The sequence below is a fragment of the Hipposideros armiger genome, unplaced genomic scaffold (assembly GCF_001890085.2).
Source record: "Hipposideros armiger isolate ML-2016 unplaced genomic scaffold, ASM189008v1 scaffold_278, whole genome shotgun sequence".
NCBI classification, from domain to species: domain Eukaryota; kingdom Metazoa; phylum Chordata; class Mammalia; order Chiroptera; family Hipposideridae; genus Hipposideros; species Hipposideros armiger.
In genome coordinates this window covers 26,883-48,470 of record NW_017731628.1, presented here as the reverse complement: position 1 = coordinate 48,470, position 21,588 = coordinate 26,883, and the positions used below count along the sequence as shown (strand labels likewise).

The 21,588-nt window shown below is 40.0% G+C and overlaps 1 protein-coding gene across 1 annotated transcript in view; it reads left to right on the top strand.

Annotated features, from left to right (window-relative positions):
• Nucleotides 1-13,067, top strand: part of SERPINB12 (serpin family B member 12) — a 45,759-nt gene extending 32,692 nt beyond the window's left edge. Inside the window, exons 3-9 of the mRNA XM_019657692.1 lie at nt 4,374-4,559; nt 6,577-6,711; nt 7,480-7,620; nt 8,964-9,081; nt 10,087-10,229; nt 11,216-11,383; nt 12,630-13,067. Of these exons, the coding sequence (XP_019513237.1) occupies nt 4,392-4,559; nt 6,577-6,711; nt 7,480-7,620; nt 8,964-9,081; nt 10,087-10,229; nt 11,216-11,383; nt 12,630-13,034 (1,278 nt within the window). The 5' untranslated portion in view covers nt 4,374-4,391 and the 3' untranslated portion in view covers nt 13,035-13,067. The remainder of the gene's footprint in view (nt 1-4,373; nt 4,560-6,576; nt 6,712-7,479; nt 7,621-8,963; nt 9,082-10,086; nt 10,230-11,215; nt 11,384-12,629) is intronic.
• The last annotated feature ends 8,521 nt before the right edge of the window (nt 13,068-21,588 follow it).

Sequence of the window (21,588 nt, the reverse complement as noted above, 5' to 3'; positions counted from 1 at the left end):
AAAAAGTTTTCTTTTGAATTTCCCTATGTCTAATATAATCGTGTGTGGGGCTGGAGCTGAGATAATGTTGTCTGACAAGAAGTTAGAAAAAGAGGTAAATGGGTAAAAAAAGGGAGCCAAACCAGAGAGGAATCCTTACACTCTCCTCAAACCATGTCGATTTCCAGCGTTTTTACTCTTCTTAATGCTCTTCCATTATAGCCTCCATGTCGACATTCACTGACTCCCCCCGCGTCCCACCATGTTTTTAATCAACAACAAATCAGGATTGTAGAATGTAAGCAGTAAAACGAACATCAAAGATAATTTGGCTCAGTTTTAAAACTTCTATTTGTTGCAGTTGTGTAATATATTTGTCCCATGAAATCTTTATCAGAAGCCTGATAAGCAAAAAAGAAAGAAAGGAAAGAAGGAAGGAAAGGAAAGGAAGGAAGGAAAAGAAAGGAAGGAAGTGGAGGTGTCTCTTGAGGAAATAAATCAGATAAATAGATGAGCAGGTCACATAGCACAGAAAGCTAAATTGGGCAGACTTTCTGGATATATTGGTACAGAGTTGATTAGTTCTCTGGTTCCTAGCAAGTTAGTTCTCTTCTAGAAATTCTTTTCCTTCCTGTCTCTGTCTCTCTGTCAGTATGTCTTGATAATTTCTATCCTCTGATTGGTATTCAGTTATTCTAGTCAATACATTAAATAGTAATCCCCACCTGTACCCCAAGGCTGCTGCTGGAGAAAAACAACAACAACAAAACTCACAATTTTGAAATTGGCTTAAAGCTCATTTTGTAAGTCTTATGTAGTAAGTTAACAAAAAGTTTAGAATAATATAGAAATTCAAGTATAAGAGAATGTCCAAGACAATGGCATATGAAGTAAAACAGTGCTCTGCTTCTCTCTGTATCTAGAATAGGAATTTAGGTCAAATATTGTTATGAGGGCTCTATGAAGAGACCCAATTGGAAAAAGCAAAGGAAATATAAACATAGTAAGTTAATTATTTAATTTAAGCATAGAGCGTGAGTATTTGTTTAAAAATATATATGCCACACATCCCTTATCTTTCCCCCCCCTTTAATCAATCAATAATAATTTGACCCTGGCTTCCAATATAGCACTTGGAAAAGTACCACTGTGGGAGGGGCGAAGTTCATGTATTTCCATTCCTGACAGGGTGTGGATTGAAACTTACCTGGCCAGCTGTTAGCAGCGACTCAGAAGGCAAGAAGGTAAATTGCCTAATATCATCTTTAACAATGACCACTGCATTGGGAAATTATTTTAAATAATAGAAACCCAAAGTAGGTTTGATTGAAACCAAAAGGTATGCCATTTTTATTTAGTCAAATGTCTTTTTGAAACAAGCAATTTGTCTTACAATGTTTTGAATTTTTTTGTAAATGTGGCAATATCTGCTAGGAAATACTAGTAATATCTGTCACCTCAAGCACCTGGTCAGATATCAGATTTATCAGATTGAATTCTTAAAAATGTGGATGTTTGAATAATTAAAAAAATCTTAATGTGCTTGAAAGATTGTATATCATCTTTCTACTAATTTCTGAAATATAAAATGGTACAATATTTAGAATATTTGTATTTTAAATAATATGAAATTTACATTTCTCTTTTGCAACTTACATTGAAAATGCTTTGGATTGCCTCTTTCACAAGTATTTCTTTGTTTTTAGATATTTCTCATGATTTAATTAGTTATAACGGGTTTGAATTTTGATTTCAGCAGAACAGTATCTACCTATGTAAAGTCGAAATTTCATTCTTAGGTTGTTAATAACTTTGTGAAAATTATGGACATTATGAGACATGAAATATTTTTGGTATATTAGTTTTCCCCCTACTGTATAGTAAAGAACAATTACACTTAGAATAGTCTGGGATGTTACAAAATCTATCTAGTATGAACTTTTAATTGTCACAATAAAATAACTCATATTTTAGTCACTATACTTGAGATTGAACAAGAAACCACTTGGAAAGTATTATAGGCAAAAATATAATATTTTTATCGATATCCAAGTGGGTATTTTTCTCTCTGTTTTTGAACAAAAGTTGTCCATTAGCACCTCTCAGCTATGGGTGGTAGGCGGTGATCTTGGGGACTGTAAATACGAAATTATGTAAGTCAGTCCCAATTTGTGATTAGGTGTTTACAGTTTTGAAATTCCAATCTATATTTATGGTACATTTTCATCGATTTCAATGCAATTGAAAGATTTTCAAGAAAGTCTCAATCTGGAGACGCTCTCCCCACCCTGCCCCCGCCATGTAATCACAGGAGCCCTGGAAGAACAGACTGAAGGCTGAGATGTCGTTGGGCAGAGAGGCCGTTTAGAGCAGCCCTGGTGGACATTCGGTGCTGGGAGCTCCTTTCTACAGCCCATGGCCATTAGTCAGAGACATGAGTAAAACATGTGCCTGCTGGAGACATCTTCCTGTCATAGAGATATGGGATGGATCACTGGGGACACGTCCTTTTGGAGCACAAGTGTTATCTGCCCCAAATGGCAGCGGGGCATAGGAGGAAAAAGGGGGGCTTTGAAATCAGACTGAATTGATTGATTTGTGTACCAGCTGTTCCACGTAATAGTTGGATGTAAAATGAAGATAATTTCTGATTTATAGAATTGTTTGAGAATTGGAGACAATATTTGTGAAATGCCAGGCACATGGTAGGCACCAATGAAATAGCAACTATTATTATAAAGTCATTATGGGGAGGAGAGGTAGTATTGATTCCTTGTGCTGAATAGATTTATGAGGGACCTTATTATTTTAAAAGGTTATTTCAAGTCTGTTGAAAAATAATGATTACTGAAGTAAATTATGTACAAGTTTTTTAAGTTGTAGCTTAGTAAGAGGCAGCCTATTTCAGCCACCAGCCTTTAGACTTAGCCAAACAGCACCCTCTTTGTGTGGAAGGTGTTTTCCAATGTAGATGGAAAGTTACATCTGGCACATCTTTAAAATGTTACTAATGTTATCATTTAAAATTAGGTTTGATAGGCTAAAAAAGCCTCTTTTAAAGTGGAAAGATGTTAAAACCAATGTACATGATTCAATTCAATGCAGTCACTACTTCTTAATGCTTAGTATGTGTCATGTGTCTGATGATAAAAACAGAAATATAAGGGGGCTTACATTTCCATCTTGGAAATACACAGTATCCATAAGCAAAAAAGCAAAATAAAAGACGTTTTGTTTAAGAGAGTTAGGTCCAAGGTGAGGTCTACATCAGATTGTCTTGATACTTCTGGAATCGATTATTGGGTTGGGGAGGGGAACAAGAAATCTGTCCTAAGGGAAGCCATTCCTTTACCTTGGTTCTGTATTACCTATGGTTCTATATTGTCAAGAGAAGGTGTTGAACCTAATGGCTTCTAAACCCCCAATATCTTTCAAGATCTATTATCTCTTGAACAATATTGATGACTGAAGTGCCTCAAGTCCTGTAAGTTTCAAATGGAATGAGTCAACAAGAGATGAGAATGTTAAAAAAGGACACAAACCATGAGAATTTGCGGGGCATATATTCTGTCCTAGAACACTGAGGGGCATGTACAAGCAAATGTCTTAAGTAGAACCAGGGATATAGCCTGTGGAGACGAAGGAAGTGGAATGAAGTTTTCTTGGTTGCTAACTTGACCATGAGGACATAGTAGACTGTGACTTTATTTTACCTGAATAAAGGAAGTTCTACCACGAAGCGGGTAGAATTGTACTCCCAAAAAGATATGTTTAAGTCCTAATCCCCAGTAGCTATGATTGTGACCTTATTTGGGAATAGGGTTTTTTCAGATGCAATCAAGTTAAGATGAGGTCAAACTACTGGACTAGCGTGGGCCATATTCCAATGACTAGTGTCCTTACAAGAAAAAGGAAGTTTTGACACATATACAGAAAACACAGGGAAGAACGCCATGTGATGAAAGAGGCAGAGAGTAGAGTGATGCCTCTACAAACCAAGGAATGCCAAGGATTGTGGGCCACCACCAGAAGGTGGGAGATTTTTGCCCACAGTTTTCAGAATGAACCAATCCTGCCAACACCTTGATTTTGGACATCTGGCCTCCAGAACTGAGGGAGAATAAATTTCCATGGTTTAATCCACCTGTTTTGTGGTAATTTGTTATGGTGGCCCTAGCAAACTAATTCACACCACTAAATAAAAATAGATCTCTGTCTGTATCAATATCCATAGCAACATCAATATCAATATATCAGGATGATGGTGACCTTATTTTCCAGTATTTAATAACATACTGAATAATTACATTTGATTATATCCTGGGTATTTAAAATGAGAACTGTCTGTTTACCTGTTTTTCTCTGATCATCGTTTTCTCTCTTTTTGGCTTTAGACTCTCATCAGTTTCGCGATGGATTCTCTCATTGCGGCAAACACCAAATTTTGCCTCGATCTTTTCCAAGAGATAAGCAAAAAAGATGGTCATAAAAACATCTTCTTCTGTCCTCTGAGCCTCTCAGCTGCCCTCGGCATGGTCCATCTGGGGGCCAGAGGTGACAGTGCACGTCAGATCGACCAGGTGCTGGTCCACTGCCAAAGTCACACCATAATCAGACCTAATCCTGCTTTGGCAAGACACAATGCTCACTGCACCCTGGCCTTGCTGGAACCTTTATTTACATCCTTGCCTCGCTTTCTCTTCAGGCCCACCATTCTTCAAAGCTCAATTAATCCTCTATCTCCTTTATGATACCTCTCCAGCCTCACCAGTTGGACAGCTTTTTTCATTTGCCTTCTCTGTCAGTGCCTGTCTGCATGTCTTGCTTTTTCTCTATATAATTATATACCAAGATTTCCAGTTATTGTTAATGCACGTGTGCGTTTTGTCTTTCCCTCGTTCCATTAAGTAAATATTTAGTAAGCACCACTTATGTATCCAGTTGCTAAAGACCCTGGAGCGCTCTCTCTCTCTCTCTCTCTCTCTCTCTCTCTCTCTCTCCAAAAGTCTATTGGCTTTCCTTTTGAAATATATCCAGAACCCAGGTACTTCCCACCAACATCTCTTCTTTCCTGGATTCAACTTCCTTGTGGGCTTCCATGCTTCCACTGACAGTGTTCTCCACTCAGATGCCAGAAGGATCTTTGCAAAACTTAAGTCAGATCTTGCTTCTCATCTGCTCAAAGCCCAGATCTCCCATTTCGCTCATGATGGAAGCCCGAGTCCTTACAATGGCCCATGAAAGTTGGGATCTGAGTGCCAGATAACCCGGTGACTCCATCTCTCACCATTCTCCCTCCTCCCTGTCTCCAGCCCCAGCCACACTGGCCGCCTAGCTTCCTTGGGAAAGACATGCCCACTTCTGCCTCAGGGCCCTGCCTCCATCCCGTTTGCTGATGGATCCTCCTTCAGATAAATGATCTATAACTTCCTTTTCTCCTTCCGGACTTTGATCAGCTTATCTACCTTGACCGCTCAATCTAATGCTGCATCCTGGCCTCCAACTCCCAAAGATTCCCTCTTATGCTAGCTCCTTTCCCCCCACATGGCATTTTCCATCTTCTGACATACTGCATACTGTAATTACTTACTATGTGCATTACTTTTTGTATGCCTCCCCCACTAGAATGTAATCTCCTAGAGGGCAGGAATCATTGTCCTAGAACAGTGCTTGGTTTATAGTAGCCACCCAATACCAATCTGTAGAATGAATGAATGAAAGCGACAAGAACAACTCTCCAAATAAACCAAAGGCTCTTGAGGTTGGTCTCATACATCTCTGGATCTAGCACATAGCACAGGGGTTATGTAGGAACATGGCTGTTGTCCCTGGTATAGAGGACTGAATTCTTGGATTAAGGCACAATGTGTTCAGGCTCACTCAACTTTATTCATTTGCTTTGATTTGTTATATTATTCCATTAGCAACACTTAGCATTAGAGTGTGGCTGGTGTCCTCCAGGTCAGGTTTCAGATGTTCTTTCTCCAGGACACCTGTCACCTGCCAGCAAACCTACCCTGAGCAGTGCAAGTCATTGCCTACCTTTTGGCAATGCTCTGGATAAATTGTCTTGCTGTCCTCACCCACTTGATCGCTTTGAAGTTCTAGATCATCACTGTCTAACACAAGTATAACTTGAGCCATGTATGTAATTAAAAAAAATCTTTAATAGGTATACTAAGAATGTAAAAAGAAATAGGTGAGATTAATTTTAATAATTTATTTAACCCAATTACAATAAAAAATGTAAATGAGATATTTTAATTTCTTTTTGTTTTTCATACTAAGCCTTCAAAATCCAGTTACACTGGCTCCGTAGTCCCATGTGGCTGGTGGACACCTGATGTTCTCTGAGTTTGGTTACATTCATTCTTACAGGCTGTCCCAAAGGGGTGGGGCGGGAGCAGTCAGTGTCCTTCCCCGCCATTCCACTTCACAACCCAAGTCAAAAGAAACGTCCACTTTCCTTCAAACTGCTGTCGATTGTTTTTATACTGCATAATCATTGTCATTGCCACATTATAAACATGTTTTTGAAGCTATTCCAACTTCGTGCTGTTCATATTGTTTGAAAGACCCTGTACCATCACCACGCAGGTACTACACTTCAGTGAATTTTCCCAGAATAAAAGCGAAGAACCTGATCCCTGTCTGAAGTACAAACAACAGAAAGTGCTGGATGACAGCTCTCCGGGAGGGCAGAAAGGAACGACAGAGCCTCTGACTCTGCAGGTGAGCCACCATGAACTCCTGCCCCGCCTGCTGACACACTGCTCATCCTGGCAGTCCGACATCTGCTGACGGTTGCTTATCCCCAAACATGAGGTCCTGGCTGTCATCGACAGCAATAACCCCAGATGACCCCACTTCCTTTCTGATTGTGTGTCTTATACGTTCTTGGCTGTAAGCTAAGTTTCTTAAAGAGTGGGAACTAGTACCTTCTGCTCATGATAAAGAAACTTAGCTCGAAGCTTCATGACTGACCTACTTTTACAGGCTACAGGTCCCCAGGATGAAGCATGGTTGAGGATGAAGGGCAGTAAGGGGGAAGGATCTGCTGCGGAATCCTTACTCTCTCTCCCTCCCTCCACTTTCACCTGCTTTAGTCCCTGCTGAAATCTGTACTAACACACACAGCTTTCCTCAGTTGCCTCATACTGGGAGCAGGAGAGGTATTCTTCAGGTTATCAATCCCCCTACTTTAGACATGTAAGAGAAGGGTGGAGGGAAGATTGTCTCTTTCGTTATCATTAGAAGACAGAAAAACGAGGAGCACTGATCTAAAATACAGCGTGCATTGCGGAGACCCCTGAGGTCCCGTCCCGGGACGCTCTTACACCAGGGCCGGAGCCATGTCTGCTCCCGGGACCACTGCGCACTCTTCAATTCTTCTCTTCTTCTCGGCTCGCTCCCCCACGGGGTAACAAGGTGAAACGACAACTTGCTTTGGTGGTGGTGAACTCCTCTGATAAGATCACATTTTCTTTCTTCCTATGTTAGGTGGAGTCTTCAAACGATGATGTTGGATTTCTCAGTTGCTACTTCGGGCAGCTTCTCTCCAAGTTAGATACCATCAAAGCTGATTACACCCTGAGTATTGCTAACCGGCTTTATGGAGAGCAGGAATTTCCAATCTGTCAGGTGAGGTAGGCGCGAATGGTGTTTCGAGCTATCCCGTAGCATACTATTTTAAATTCGGTGAGTCGCTGGGTGATTCACCTGCCGTCTAGAGCACAAACACCTTCGACAGGATAGCGTCCGGGACCCACCTTCTCTCCCACACCTGCAGTTGCCTTCCTCCCAGTTTTCAACGTGAGCCGTTTACCAGGCTTCTTGTGAGTGGAATAGAGTGGGTGGAAAGAGGGTCATGTGACTAATAGCCTTCGGACCACACATCGGTTTGAAAATGGCATTCTTTCTTGTGACATCTTTCCCAATCAAGGTGCCTGGTAGATGTACTTGGTAGCCCCTCTTCCTGTTACCCCTCCTCGCCCCCAGCCCCATCCCCACTTTGGATGGTGGCCCAGAAACCACCTTTTGTGCTATGATCAGGCCAGCCCCCAAAGAAATTGTACTCACTTAAGACTTAAGACGTGGTGTAGCGTTTTAGTCAAAATACATTTTGACGGTATTTGGAATCAAAATGCATGTGTCACTGTGGCTACAGTGCTTTGTGCCTAGAGGACGATTCATCTGAATCTGGGCTTCAGTGTCCTCTGTCACCACTAGAAGGAGCCACAGACATGACACTAAACATGAGGGGTGTGACCAGTGGTAAATGTGCAATACACTTGGTTAGGGATGGCCTAGAAGGGAGGGAGTGGCCTACTTTGACCAAAATAAATAGTTCTCTTAAAATGGAAAGGCAATTTTATGTTTTTTTTTTTAACTTGCTTTAGTGAGATATAAATTAACATGTCATACAACTGAGCTATTAAAATCTACAAATCAATGGTTTGGGTATATTACATTATTATTTGAAGTATACAATTCAGTGGCATTAATTACATTCACCATGTTGTGGAATCATTACCCTATTTCTAAAACATTTTCATCACCCAAAACAGAAACTCTGTAACCGTTAAGTAGGGTTTTTTTTTTGTTTTTTGTTTTTTTCATTAAGCAGCGTTTTGATTCTTAAAAGTAGAAGCATTTTACAGCTAAGCCACTCAAAGTACTTGATATTTATCTTGTAGAGTCTCCACAAATGGAATGCCCAGGTAAGAGGATATCTGTAGGAAAGCCTTGTGTCATTATAAGTATGATCTGCTCCATAAATAAGCATTCTATATCCTAAATTGTCGCTACAAGAACGGAAGTGTCTCTGGCTAATTATGACTGGGGACGGATAGAGAAGGACGTGTACCCAGTTTAAATGACTGGGCATATCTTTCGCATTAGGCTTCTCATGACTGCCTCACTCCTAACTATTAGCATAATTATATGATTTTATTGCACTATTTCCATTTATTCTAATTTAACAGGAATACTTAGATGGTGTGATTCAGTTTTACCACACGACAGTTGAAAGTGTTGATTTCCGGAATGACACCGAAAAGTCCAGGCAAGAGATTAATTTCTGGGTTGAATCTCAATCCCAAGGTAAGAAATACCGAAGACATTGTAGCTGGTATTCTTTTCTATTTGAAAGAAAACAAGTCAGCCCAGCTTTTCCGATTGTTAGTCTGTCAGGGACCAGAGGCTCACATATGTGGACTGGGTCCAAAGCTTCGTTTGCACTCGGCAAACAGTGAAAATGCTTACTTATTGTCACTCCTTTGCTTCATGGTAAAGGTGAAGGGCCTTTCAGCCAAGCACAATGCCAGCAGGATGTAAACTATTTCCATTTCTTTTAAAGGATTAGTAAAAAGATTGTGAAGGGAATATAGTTATTCAGAGGGACACGGCAATAATACTCATAAGATCCTTATTCTTATCAACTTTTTATATGTAGGTGTTTCTGAGTGAGGGGGACTTAGAGATAGTGAAGAGTAAGAAGGTTTCAGGACTGATCTCAGCCAGCGTTTCTGCTTTATGGCTATGTGGCCTCACCTCTCATGGGCTATAGTTTATTCTTCTATAAAGAAAGAGTAACAACACCTACTTCTCATCGGATGGAATGAGAGAGGACATGTGAAAGTTGCAATAAAATAGGTTTTATATGCATTTGTGTTTATATGTAAGCATATATACTCTGCTCTGATGAGTGCATGAGACAGGAAGTTATGCAATAGTTGTTTTCCTAAAGGGCATTATAATATAATCAGGTGACAGGACCTATACTTTGAAGGATAAACCAGGGCTTAAGATATCTGATGACAAGTTCCAACCAGAGGGCCTTGGAGAATCATGGGAAATTCCCTCAGTTACAGTGCTCTGACTCGGGTCCTCCCCTCACCACTTCCACCCTTACCTTCGCTTCCACCCCACCCAGGACTCTGGTTTAATTTTCTTGAATTAGTTCTTGAATGAGACATTCTCATGTGAGACACCCTTAGCCTTGGGGAGGTTAAGCTGCATTAAAAAAAAATCTGTCTACATGAATACTTTTGATACAATTTATAGTCAGAGTATTCTCTGGAATAACCCCCTTTTCTCCTTTTTAAGGTAAAATCAAGGAACTCTTCAGCAAGGGCATCATTAACAATGCGACCGTACTGGTGCTGGTGAATGCTGTTTACTTCAAGGCCAAGTGGGAAAAATATTTTGAACGTGAAAACACAGTTGATGCACCTTTCTCTCTAAATGAGGTACTATGTTAGAGCATGGGGTTTTCTAGATAGTCCACTCACAGGTTCTGCTAAGAATGACTAAAGTCCACATACCCAAATCTAACACTTAGGTCTCTGGGTTACAATGTACATTGATAATAAGAACATTTTTGCTATTCACAAAAATCAGTACCTGAATTTTATTGAGCATTTTTGTGCCAGCCACTGCCCTCAGCATTTTCTGTTCGTGATTCCATTTGCTCCCCCAAATAACATTATGAACATGAAAGTTACGATTCCCATTTAGGAGTCGACGGAAAGAAAATGCAAAAGTTCCATTGCTTAGCCAAATTCATGTGTTAGGATCCACATCTGTGAGTGTTTGCCTCAAAAGCCCATGTCCTAAGCCACCAGGCTATAGAATGAGAACGAAGAGAAGAGTTGAACCCCAGCCCAGCACTTGTTCATTGTGTTACTCTCTCAAGAGATTCACGTCCTCATCTGTAGATTGATGGCCTCCCCACGTACTGTGAGATTTTATGAGGTTTAAGGTGTCCGGGGCCGTGCCCTTTCCTCTGATGGAAGCCTGTGGAACAGGAGTTGTTATTTACTATGTAGATGACTATCATTGAGCCAAGGCTCCCACTGGCCCTGTGGTGGTACCATTCAGTTCAGCAGGGGTAGGGGGTCGTGTGAGGCCATGGGAGTGGGGTGGACGAAGCATGGAAGATAGAGAGCTGCAGGGCTTGCTTCTGGTGGCGAGGCTGCGGGTAGATGCCTGGATAGACAGTCGCCCAGCCAATGGTCTTGGGAGCTGAGGAACCCATTAAAACCACAGAAAGAGAAAGTGTTCCAAAGAAAGAGCCAACTGATGAATGGGCAGAGGACTCTCTAAGGCTGGGTCACTGGCGTGGCTCAGAACTTCCAACAAAGGCCCCGCTCATCCTAACAGGCCCCTGTTTTCAGGGAAGTTGGGGATCATGTGACTTTGTCAGCTTATATGGCCGTCCTGTGACTTTCTACAGAATGAAAAGAAGACCGTGAAGATGATGCATCAAGAGGGTCTGTTTAGAATCGGCTTCATAGAGGAGCTGAAGGCACAGATCCTTGAGATACCGTATACCACGGAGAAGCTCAGCATGCTGGTCCTGCTGCCATCTCGGTCCGCAGATAACCTGAAGGGCCTGGAGGAGGTAAATCTTCATTTCCTGTCTTCATAAAATGTGTCAGTATAGATCTCTGGAGACCAGCACGATCTACCATCTACCATCCTGAGGCAGGATGACACCTGAGCTGTCAGAGATACCGAAGAACATACGAGTCTGAATTTGATGAGCTCTATTTATTCCTCACTTGTTTAGAAGCAAACACATGCCAAAAACGTGGGCTTGGGCTTTCCTCTCTAACCTCATTGTTCTCTGCAATCCTATTTTTCCAGACCAAGGAATCTGGATGGTGAATAACTTGAGAATTGCTACAAATGAAACAGTGTTTCCTTTTCCCTGAATATCCTGACGGCTGGTTTCTTATTCAGACTATTTTGCTGTAGGTCAGTTAAAGTCTCTTTAGCTGAATCCCACTTTGGGGCCTGTGCCTGGACAGCAGAGGAGATGCTGATACTGGAATAGATTTCTTGGGAGGTGGGAGTTAATAAAGGTTGGGAAAGCTCAGCTCGTGTTGTCCTGAGGGGTAAAGAGACGGAGAAAGAAACACCAGTATAGTAATTACAATAATAGCAATTATTCACAATTTATTATGTGCCTGCATAAGTACTTTAAATGCATTATTTTGTTTAATTCTTGCAAGAGCCTAATAGTATTATCTCTTTTTTTTCCTGTGTCCTTGGCATCCTTTTAGTTTTATTTATTTATTGTATTAGTTTCAGGTGTACAAAACAATGTAATAGTTAGACATTTACACCCCTCACAAAGTGATAACCTCCCTCCCCCAATCTACTAACCCTCTGACATCGTATAAGCTGTTACAATTCCACTGACTCTATTCCCTATGCTGTCCTCTACATCCTGTGACTATGTATATATATTAAATTATAGTTGACATTCATTATTATTCAGCTTCAGGTGTACAAATACCCCAAATAGCCACAGCAATCTTATCTCTTTTTTATAGAAGAAAAGGTTGAACTTCAGAATGTTAAGGCTTGGTCAAGCTCACCCAACCTAATCAACTGAGCTTTTGTTAGGCTGGTTGACACTAGTCTGTCAGATCCCAGAGAACACTGGAACTCAAATCTTCCTGTAAAGAGGAAAGAGATGTGCTTGGACAAGCTTTAAATGAAATCAGAGTATTTTGAGGCATCGGGAAAAAACCTGAAGATCTTTACTGACTGTTGAAATAGACTTGGGCCCTGTGAGGTAATTGGGGCATTCTTTGCAGGCTCAGAATCTGACCCTAAATTTTATTTTATTCCTCCTATAGCTTGAAAGAAATGTCACCTATGAAAAAATAGTGGCCTGGAGCAGCTCAGAAATGATGTCAGAAAAAACAGTAGCCATCTCCTTCCCCCAGTTCACCCTGGAAGACAGCTACGATCTCGTTCCAATTCTTCAAGACATGGGCATCACAGATATCTTCGATGCAAAGAAGGCTGATCTTACTGGGATCTCTCCAAACCCCAATTTGCACCTGTCAAAAGTTGTCCATAAAACTTTTGTGGAGGTGGATGAAAATGGCACACAGGCCGTTGGAGCCAGTGGGGCTGTTGGCATGGGATTGTCTGCGCCATCCAGGGAGACATTTAATGCTGATCACCCTTTTCTCTTTTACATTAGACACAACAAAACCCAAACCATTTTATTCTATGCCAGGGTCTGCTCTCCTTGAAAGGAGCACACTGTCCAGTACCTGGGAGCTGAAAATTGCAGCCTTGCCCTGGGATAACATGGGCATTTGCATTTTTGCTAATATCTAAAGTCGACCGAATTGCAGCATGGCTCTATGCTCCCTTCCTCCTGACATCGGCCTGTGTTTGTCCCGCTCTTCCTCTCACCCCATAGCTGATTTTTATCTAAGTCCATCTAGCATTGACGGGTGCTTGCTCCCTTCCTAATCTTTCACCACCCAAAGCTTTCAAGCACATACATTGAAAGGTCACCATAATTGAGAATGATAATGACTTTAAGTTACCTACTTCCTTATGAGAGACTCCTGAAAGTGCGAATCGTTAGACCACTTCTAGGAGATGGCAAACTCAGAAACCACTTTAACATGGGTGACAAGACAAAAATGTTTAAATGGAATGTGTTTTGCAAACTCAGCTCTGTTTCTACAGCAGTTAAAATTGCGGTGCATCCATCACTGGGCAGGATGCTTCTCCCTCATACATCTTCTGCTGCGTGGACGATGTCCTGTGTGGTGCTTCTCACTTGGGAGAAAGCAGGGCTTGAGGGTAGACTTCAGTGAGAGCTCAAAGATGTAAAACTGCAGGAACCAGCATTCGATTTGCACAGAACAGAAGAATTTGTCTTGTGTATTTGACATTGACCCAGGAGAGTGACAAGTGAATTTAAAAGAGGTTAATCTTAGTTTTCCTTGTTGAGTCTCATAGGTCATCATCATGAAGCACTTCCCTCTGTCTGTTCTTCAGCCCCTTCCCTTCCCTTCCTCAGAGAACTGTCATCTGTGGTTAGTTATTCCGAAATACCCAGCATGTTGATATGGGGGAGGGGAGCACTGTCCTCACTGTGGGACACTGGGCTCCACATGCCCCTCTCTGTACTTTGCCCACACGAACCTGTTTATCCTCCCAGAGGCCTCATGTCCAGTCACATTCCAAGAGCAGGCTTGGGCCTGGGCATGATGCATGTGGAAACCCTTGTCAGGAAGGCCGCTGGCCTCATATCAGGCTCTAATCTACTAAAGCCCAATGCCTGAGTGTTTAAGACTCCAGGACTCCAAGACTCCAGGACCTTTGTTCTTTGATACATCTGTCTGAGGTCTTGATCTCTACCTTAGCCGAACGCTCTGGAATGACCACTGACATGCCCATCTCAATAAATTGGCCAGTCTTCCTTCTGTGGAGGCGAATTTCTGGTCTTGGTTTGGTTCTGCTTCCTCTCTCTGACTGATGACCATCCCTCGCCCAGTTGCCACTGTGCTGGTTGGTTACATGTGGTGGTAGCAGTCTTTGCAGAAGACTGTGGGTTCTTCACCTGCTGTCATGCTGTCCCTCTCCCCCCAGTTCTCCTCTTCAGTGGTGATTTCTCTGTGCTGTGAGAGACAAGCTCCATGTTCTTTACACAGGCTTGGTTATGGAACGAAAGAATTTCCCATTGGTAATGCGAGGCAGTTTGAGGTAGCTCTTCCAAGTCCTTCACCCAGAGTGCATGTCCCACGGGTCAAATGTATCTCAGATAAGCAAATCCTTAGTATCTCCTGTGGTTCCTTTTGGGGTTGACGTTTTAAGGGCGGATATGATGCTGACCTGGCATTACTGCCAGATGCTGAGCTGGATAACCATGACCTATGTCAAGGTGTGGCATTGTCCAGTATTGTTTTATGTTCTTATTCTTTTCCTTGATGAACAAATCTTCTCGTTTGTATTGGGTTTTCTCAGAATTTTAATTACGGGGGCAGGAGGAGGGAGGGGAACTGTATCTATTTGTAAATGAGAAAGCATGAGATTCTTAAATCTTTCTGTAAATCAGTAAACACATTCTGTATGAATCTTGGGTTGATTAAAATGTTTCTTAGCAAATAAAGCACTTTTGTCATTAAAATATGTACAATGTGTTGCTACCTGACTTTTTTGAGATATAAATCTAACTTAAACATTTTTTCATCCAAAAATAGACAAATACATAATCTATATAAAACTAGCAATTCATCTCAGTTGCGTAGGAAAGATAGATCTTGTGCCAGATAAATTCTCTCAACTTTCTTCCATAATTACATGTGGAGGCATACACAAAAGATGAAAACTCACAACAATCCTAAAACCTAAGGGATAGCCAATGAGTCATCAGAATACAGAAGAAATATCTGCTGAGTAGAAGTTAATGGGGGCTGGACGGAAAGGCCTAGTCAAGGGGACACCTGTGTCATATCACCCGTGTGTCAATCTGCCTTGTTTTCCTCCCACTACTGCCTTCCCCTGAGTTCAGAAGCACAAGATGCCTGCCAATCTAAATTCTGGACACCCACATTTCTGTTTTAGTACTTGCTACTATTTCCTAGCCTCTGTCATTCTGATCAGTTTGTTTTCTTCCTGTAGCCATGGAAAGACCGAAGGAAACTCCCAAGCATGACTCAGAGGAAGGTGAGGACAGGTATAGGCACTCTCCACCCCAAGCATGTTAGTCATCGCGAGTAAAGCATTTTCGGTAGGAAAAGGACAGAAAGTGCCCTGGTGGCAATGTTTGGGTTTGCATATGTCATCTACTCTCTCTGTTTGGCGTGTCAGAGTGTCAGGCCATACAGGGAGCAGTTCATTCTAACAGCCCAGCAGACCTACACTGGATGGAAGTGTAGGTCTGGGACACTGGGAGTTAGGCTCCAAATTAGGAGCTCTTGATTGTTCTTTCTTTTCACACCAGCAAGACTCTTCTCTTTAGTACTGATTTTTATTTTTTATGGGTCCAGGAATGGGGTAGTTTCAATATCCAGAATAAGATTGCAGCCATGAAATCTCTGAATTGGAACAATAATGATACCTAATATTTATTAAGTATTTACTGTGAACTGGTATTGATCAAAGACCTTTATATGAGCTAGACCATTTAATCCTCTCAATCATCCTGAGAGGCAGGTTATTATTATTATGCACACTTAACAAATGAGAAAACTGAGGCACAGAGAGATAAAGTACTTTGTGTAAGGTCACTCAGGTAGCACATGGTTGAACTAGGATTTGAACCAGGCAGTTTGGCTGAGTATTACACAGTGGGTTTTTAACCACTACTCCTTCTAAGTAGAAATAAAAAATACTGGGGGTCATTTGTATCCATTTCTTTATTTTGCACATGTAAACTTGGTGGGCCAAGGATTACTTAAGATAAAGTTTTGGGTGGCACATAAAGTTGAGAGTGCCAGTGTTCCTTAAGCTTGGAGGTGGAAAATTGAGGAAGCAGGAAGAATATGAGGCAGGCAACCAGCATGGTGGCAGGTTTGAGTAGAGCTGCAGTAGGAGCAGCCAGCTAGGTGTGTGTCTTCCTGTCCCTGACTTGTGCCAGGCGGTGAGTGACAGAGGATTTTGCCCCCAGGATGGAGCAGTAGGTGTGTCTGCTTGAGTCACAGAGGCATGGCAGTGTTTCAGGTGACAGCCATTATCAAAGAGGTAGAGAGTTCCCACTGAATGTTTACAAGTTAGTAGTACCCTTGCCTGGAAGCTTATCTGGCCCCTCCCACTCTTAAATTGCCAAGGCAGGCTGTGGTATCTGCAAAACAGCATTCATAGATAGTCTTATGAGGAATCTCAAATATAGAGATAAACATATAACCTGGATTACCAAAAGTTGGAAGGAAATAACCCCTTGAAAGAAAGAAATCAACCACAACAGAGTTAATAGGTCAAACAAGAGACATGAACAATATAAAATAAGAACAGGAATTATTAAACATTTATTTAGAGTTCCTGGAAGTAAACTTAGTTACTACAAAAGTTCAGTAAATTGAGTAGCAGAATGAAAACAGATGAAAAGTCAGCTGGAAGATTGCACTGCAGAATTCTAAAAAACAGAATAAAAAGATAGAGAGAAAGGACTTAAAATGTTAAGAGCTATGCAAAGCAGTTTAAGAAGATCCAATGTTTACCAAGGAGAATTTCAGGAACAGAGCTCTGAGGGGCAGGGAAGAAGTACTCAAAGATATAAGAAAAGAAGAATGTAGATCTGAAAAAAGAAATCATGCAGATTGAGAGGGCCCTTTAAGAACCTTCACCTCCACATTGTGGCAACATTATAGAAGATCAAGGACAAAAGAAAGTGTTCTTAAAACTTTGTGAGTTAAAAGAAATATAATTCACTTAGTGGAATGAGAATTTGACTGTGTTTAGGGTTTTCTTTGGTCCTACAAGAAGGCACAGCGCAATATTTGAAGTTGTGAAATTTAAAAAAATGATGAACTAAAACATGTATTCACACAAACTGTTACTCAAGTGTGATAGCAAAACGCATGAGAAAGGCCTCTAAGTTTACTATCTGCACATTTTAACCTAAAAGGATGTCTACAAGTTCCACTCCAAAAAAATTTAAAAGATGAATTTGAAAAGAAAATGTAGGATATGAGTAGCAGTGATGCCAAAAAGGAAAAAAAAAAGAGTAAAACATGATTTAAGCTTAAATGAGAATTAATTTAAAAATTAAGATTCAGATGATCTCAACATGAGAGGTGGGAGGTAGTGGGGTTGAGGAGTGAAGAGGGGATCTGAGAAACAGAAATAAAACTCCTTGTTATATTTCAGGAGATGCAAGGTAAAATATTGGGTTGTCTGTAAAGTCATGACATATTTTTTCTATGTTTTTCATTGCAAAAATGTGTCATGACTTTTCCAAGAACCCAATAGGTTAACAGAAAATTAAGTCCTATATTTGTGTGAAACCTACAGATAGCCAGTTGAAGAACTGAGATAGGAAGCATAATTTAAAACATTAGGGGGGAAAAGACTGAAAAACACTTGATCAATTCAAGGAAACGTAAAAAAGAAGAAAAAGAAACAAGAAAACATGATGTATTCAAAACTTAAGATGACAAATCAGTTGAACTATGACTAGTCCCAAGAAATGGGGATGAGTTACCTTGGACAATAAAAGACAGACTGAATTAAAAAGACAAAAATTTATTTATGGGCTATTTATAGGCAGCAATAACAATAGGAAGATTAAAATAATAATAGAGAAGATGAGATACCAGAGCAATATTAACAGGAGGCAAGTGAGAATAACAATAATATCAGTTTAAAAATTTTGAATCAAAATCTAAAATAGTAATAGGGACACTGATAAATATTTCACTTTGATAAAAGATGCCCTAAAAAAGAAAAGAATAATATCACTTAATAGCATAATTGCTAAATATAAGGAGGTATACATAAAAGAAGAAATTAAAAAATCTACAAAAATAGGGAATAACTTCAATATATCTTTTCTAGATGCCAACAATTCAAGTAAAAAAACCACAAAAAACAGCTTGTTAGTTCTCCTTGACATTGCTTACTGTATCTATTTTTTCTTTGGCCGCCCAAAACTCAAAAACCTAAAGTTTTTTTCTGTTTTGAATTTTTATAAGCTGAATTGATCAAACTTTTCTTCTATTGATTCTAGATTTTAAATCAGACTTTTCTCACATCCAGGTTATAAAATATTGGGTTGTCGGAAAAGTCGTGACTTTTTTCTGTTTTTCATTGCAAAAATGCATCATGACTTTTCCGACAACCCAATAATTTACCTAGTTTTTTTCCCATCACCTGTGTGATTTCAGTTTTAAAAATTTAGATCTGTGATTGAAATGGAATTTGTTCTGGTATAGGAGGTGAAGTATGGATTCAGTTTTTATCTTTTTTCCCAAGTGGCTATCCAGTTGTCTCATACCACTTACTAAAATATCTATCTGTACCTCAGGAACTTGAGACACCACATTTATCTAGTACAGTACTAAATTTCCATGTGTGACTTGGTCTATTTATGAACTATTTATCCTGTTTCATTGGTCTGTCTACTCATGTGCCAATATCAGTGTTTTAATTATAGAAGTTTTATTGCTTTAACTTTTCAGCATTTTCCTATTTATTCTTATTTGTTTATTTTTCCATATGAATGTTAGAATCATTTTGCCTTTTTTAAAACTATTTTTTCCTCTTTTTAATTTTTCCTTGTGATATTTAGGAAAAGTTTGTATTATATTTTTTCTTTGTTCTAGGTGTTGCTTTTATATTATATTATTATACTTTGACCTTGTATTACATTTTTTTCTTAGTTAGGTTTTTAATCATTTAAAAATATCTTTTGACTCCCGTCTATTGTCTAGGCAATAATCAATGGATTTATTCTACCTCCTCACTTCTTTCTACCATCTCCTTTCACTGTTTTAGTCGTGTTATTTCTGCTTTGGCAGAACATTCATGCAACTACCACCCAGGTAAAGAAATATAACACTACCAACAACCAAACCCCGCTTTGTGTCCCTTTGCAATTATTACTTTCTTCATCCTGTACACACAATGAAACATATAGATGACGCATTACGGAATTGTACGTTTGAAGCCTATATAATTTTATTAACCAATGTCGCCCCAATAAATTTAATAAAAAATAAAAAAAGATAAAATTTTTACATGTATTTGAACAGCAATATAATTTGTATATTAAAGGTAATATAGTAATAAAATGTTATAAAAAATATAAAACCAATATTTCAATATGTAGCATTATTGTTTAGTTTTGCCTGCTTTTGGACTTTATGTACATAGATTCACACAGTACATGGTCATTTGCCTTTAACGTCTCTTGTACATCACAGTCTGTGAAATTCATCCATTTTGTTGACCAAAGCTTTACTTCATTCGCTGCCACTGCTGTGTAGTATTTCTTTGTGTGAGTATACCATATTTTGTTTATATGTTCTATTGTTGTACGTATCTCTTGGTGCCCATGAGCACGCATTTCTGTTGGGTGTACACCTGGGGTGGAATTGCTGGTCATAAGGTATTATATGTATACTTTCAACTTTAATAAAGCTTTCTGATTAATGAAAGCTTTTAACTTTTATGTAGCCAGTTTGTTCATCTCTACTACTAATGTTAATGCTTTCATGTGTTTTATTTATCTCTGCAATTCATTTAGAACTGATATTTTGTATATGGTATGGGACAGTAGTCAAGATTTATTTTTAGGTGTATGGGTAGCCAGCTGACTCAGCACAACTGATTGAAAACATCACTCTTTTCCCCACTGCTCTGCAGCAACACTCAAATGTGACACTCTTCTGGGCCTTTTCCTGGCCTCTTCTCTGTCAAAACCACTTAGTTATTTACTGACTAGTCTTACCTCTGATAGAACCTCCTCCTGCTCCTTCAAGAGTATTTTGGTTATTCATGGCCCTCTGCTATTTTATAAACTTGGAATCAGATGGTTAATTTTTTGATTAAAAAAAACCCCAAAAAACAAAAAACAAAAACCTCCTGGGATTTTGATTGAGGCTGTAATGTTCAATTTTGAGAGAATTGATATCTTTACAATATCGAGTCTTCCAAACCACAAATAAAATATATCCCTCCATTTGCTTAGGTCTTCTTAATTTCTTTATATTATGTTTGATCTTTTTCTAGGCAGAAAACTTGCATATCTTCCTTTTTTTTTTTTTTGTGGAGGGCAGTGTCACCGGCCCTCATATGTGGGATCTGAACCGGGGCCCTCTGGCATCCCAAGCCAGCTCTTAACCATTGCACCACTTGGCCGGCCCGCATATCTTCCATTTTTAATGACTCTTTTAAATCATACATTTAAAAATTTTCATTTTCTAACTGTACATTGTGAGTATATATAAATATTTGATTTTTAAATATTGACCTTGCATTCATCAATTTACAAAACTCACTTTTTAATTCTTACAATGTATATGTCAATTTCTTTGTGAATGATATATTTTTTTTGATTTTCAATCTTGAAACTTTTAATTAATTAACTAATGAATTAATTAAATTCTGCCTTGTTGCATTTGCTAGGCTCTCTGGTTGAGTTCTGAATGGAAGCAGTGACAGTGGACCTCCTTGTTGGTTTTTTACCATGAAGAGAAAACTGGCTTTTTGTCTCTCTCCATTTCTTTCAGTCTGTAAACCCTAGCGAAGGTGAGCATGGTCCTTGGTCAATACGTAAAAAAATGACAATTTTCCCCACATTCATGTATCAGTTCTAAAGAGTCCCATTTGAAATTCCCGGAGGATTTGTCATAGGCCTTGATAAGCTGATGCAAAAATTTATCTAAAGAAGCACATGGAAGAATTGCCAAGGAATTTTTGGGAAGCAAAAACAGCGAGAGGGTTTGGGCTGAATATTAAAACACAGCCTTGGGCCGGCCGAGCGGCGCGATGGTTAAGAACTGGCTTGGGACGCCAGAGGACCCCGGTTTGGATCCCACATATGAGGGCCAGTGACACTGGCCTCTACAGCTAAGATGCTGAACAACAGCTCAACCTGGAGCTGGGCTGCTGTGAGTTGCCGGGACGGTGTAGGCTGCAGCTCCTGTGGTAGTGGGTTGCCATGGGCTACCGTGTGTAGCCGGCAGCCAGAGTGAGCAGCCAGCAGCTGCAGTGAGCGGCCGTCCAGAAGCCGGCAACTGATCTGCCTCGACCGGGAAGAGCGCAATGATGGTGCCAACTTGGGCCAGTGAAGCAACGTCCTCCACAACTAGATTGAAGAACAAAAGGACAGCAACTTGTCTGTTC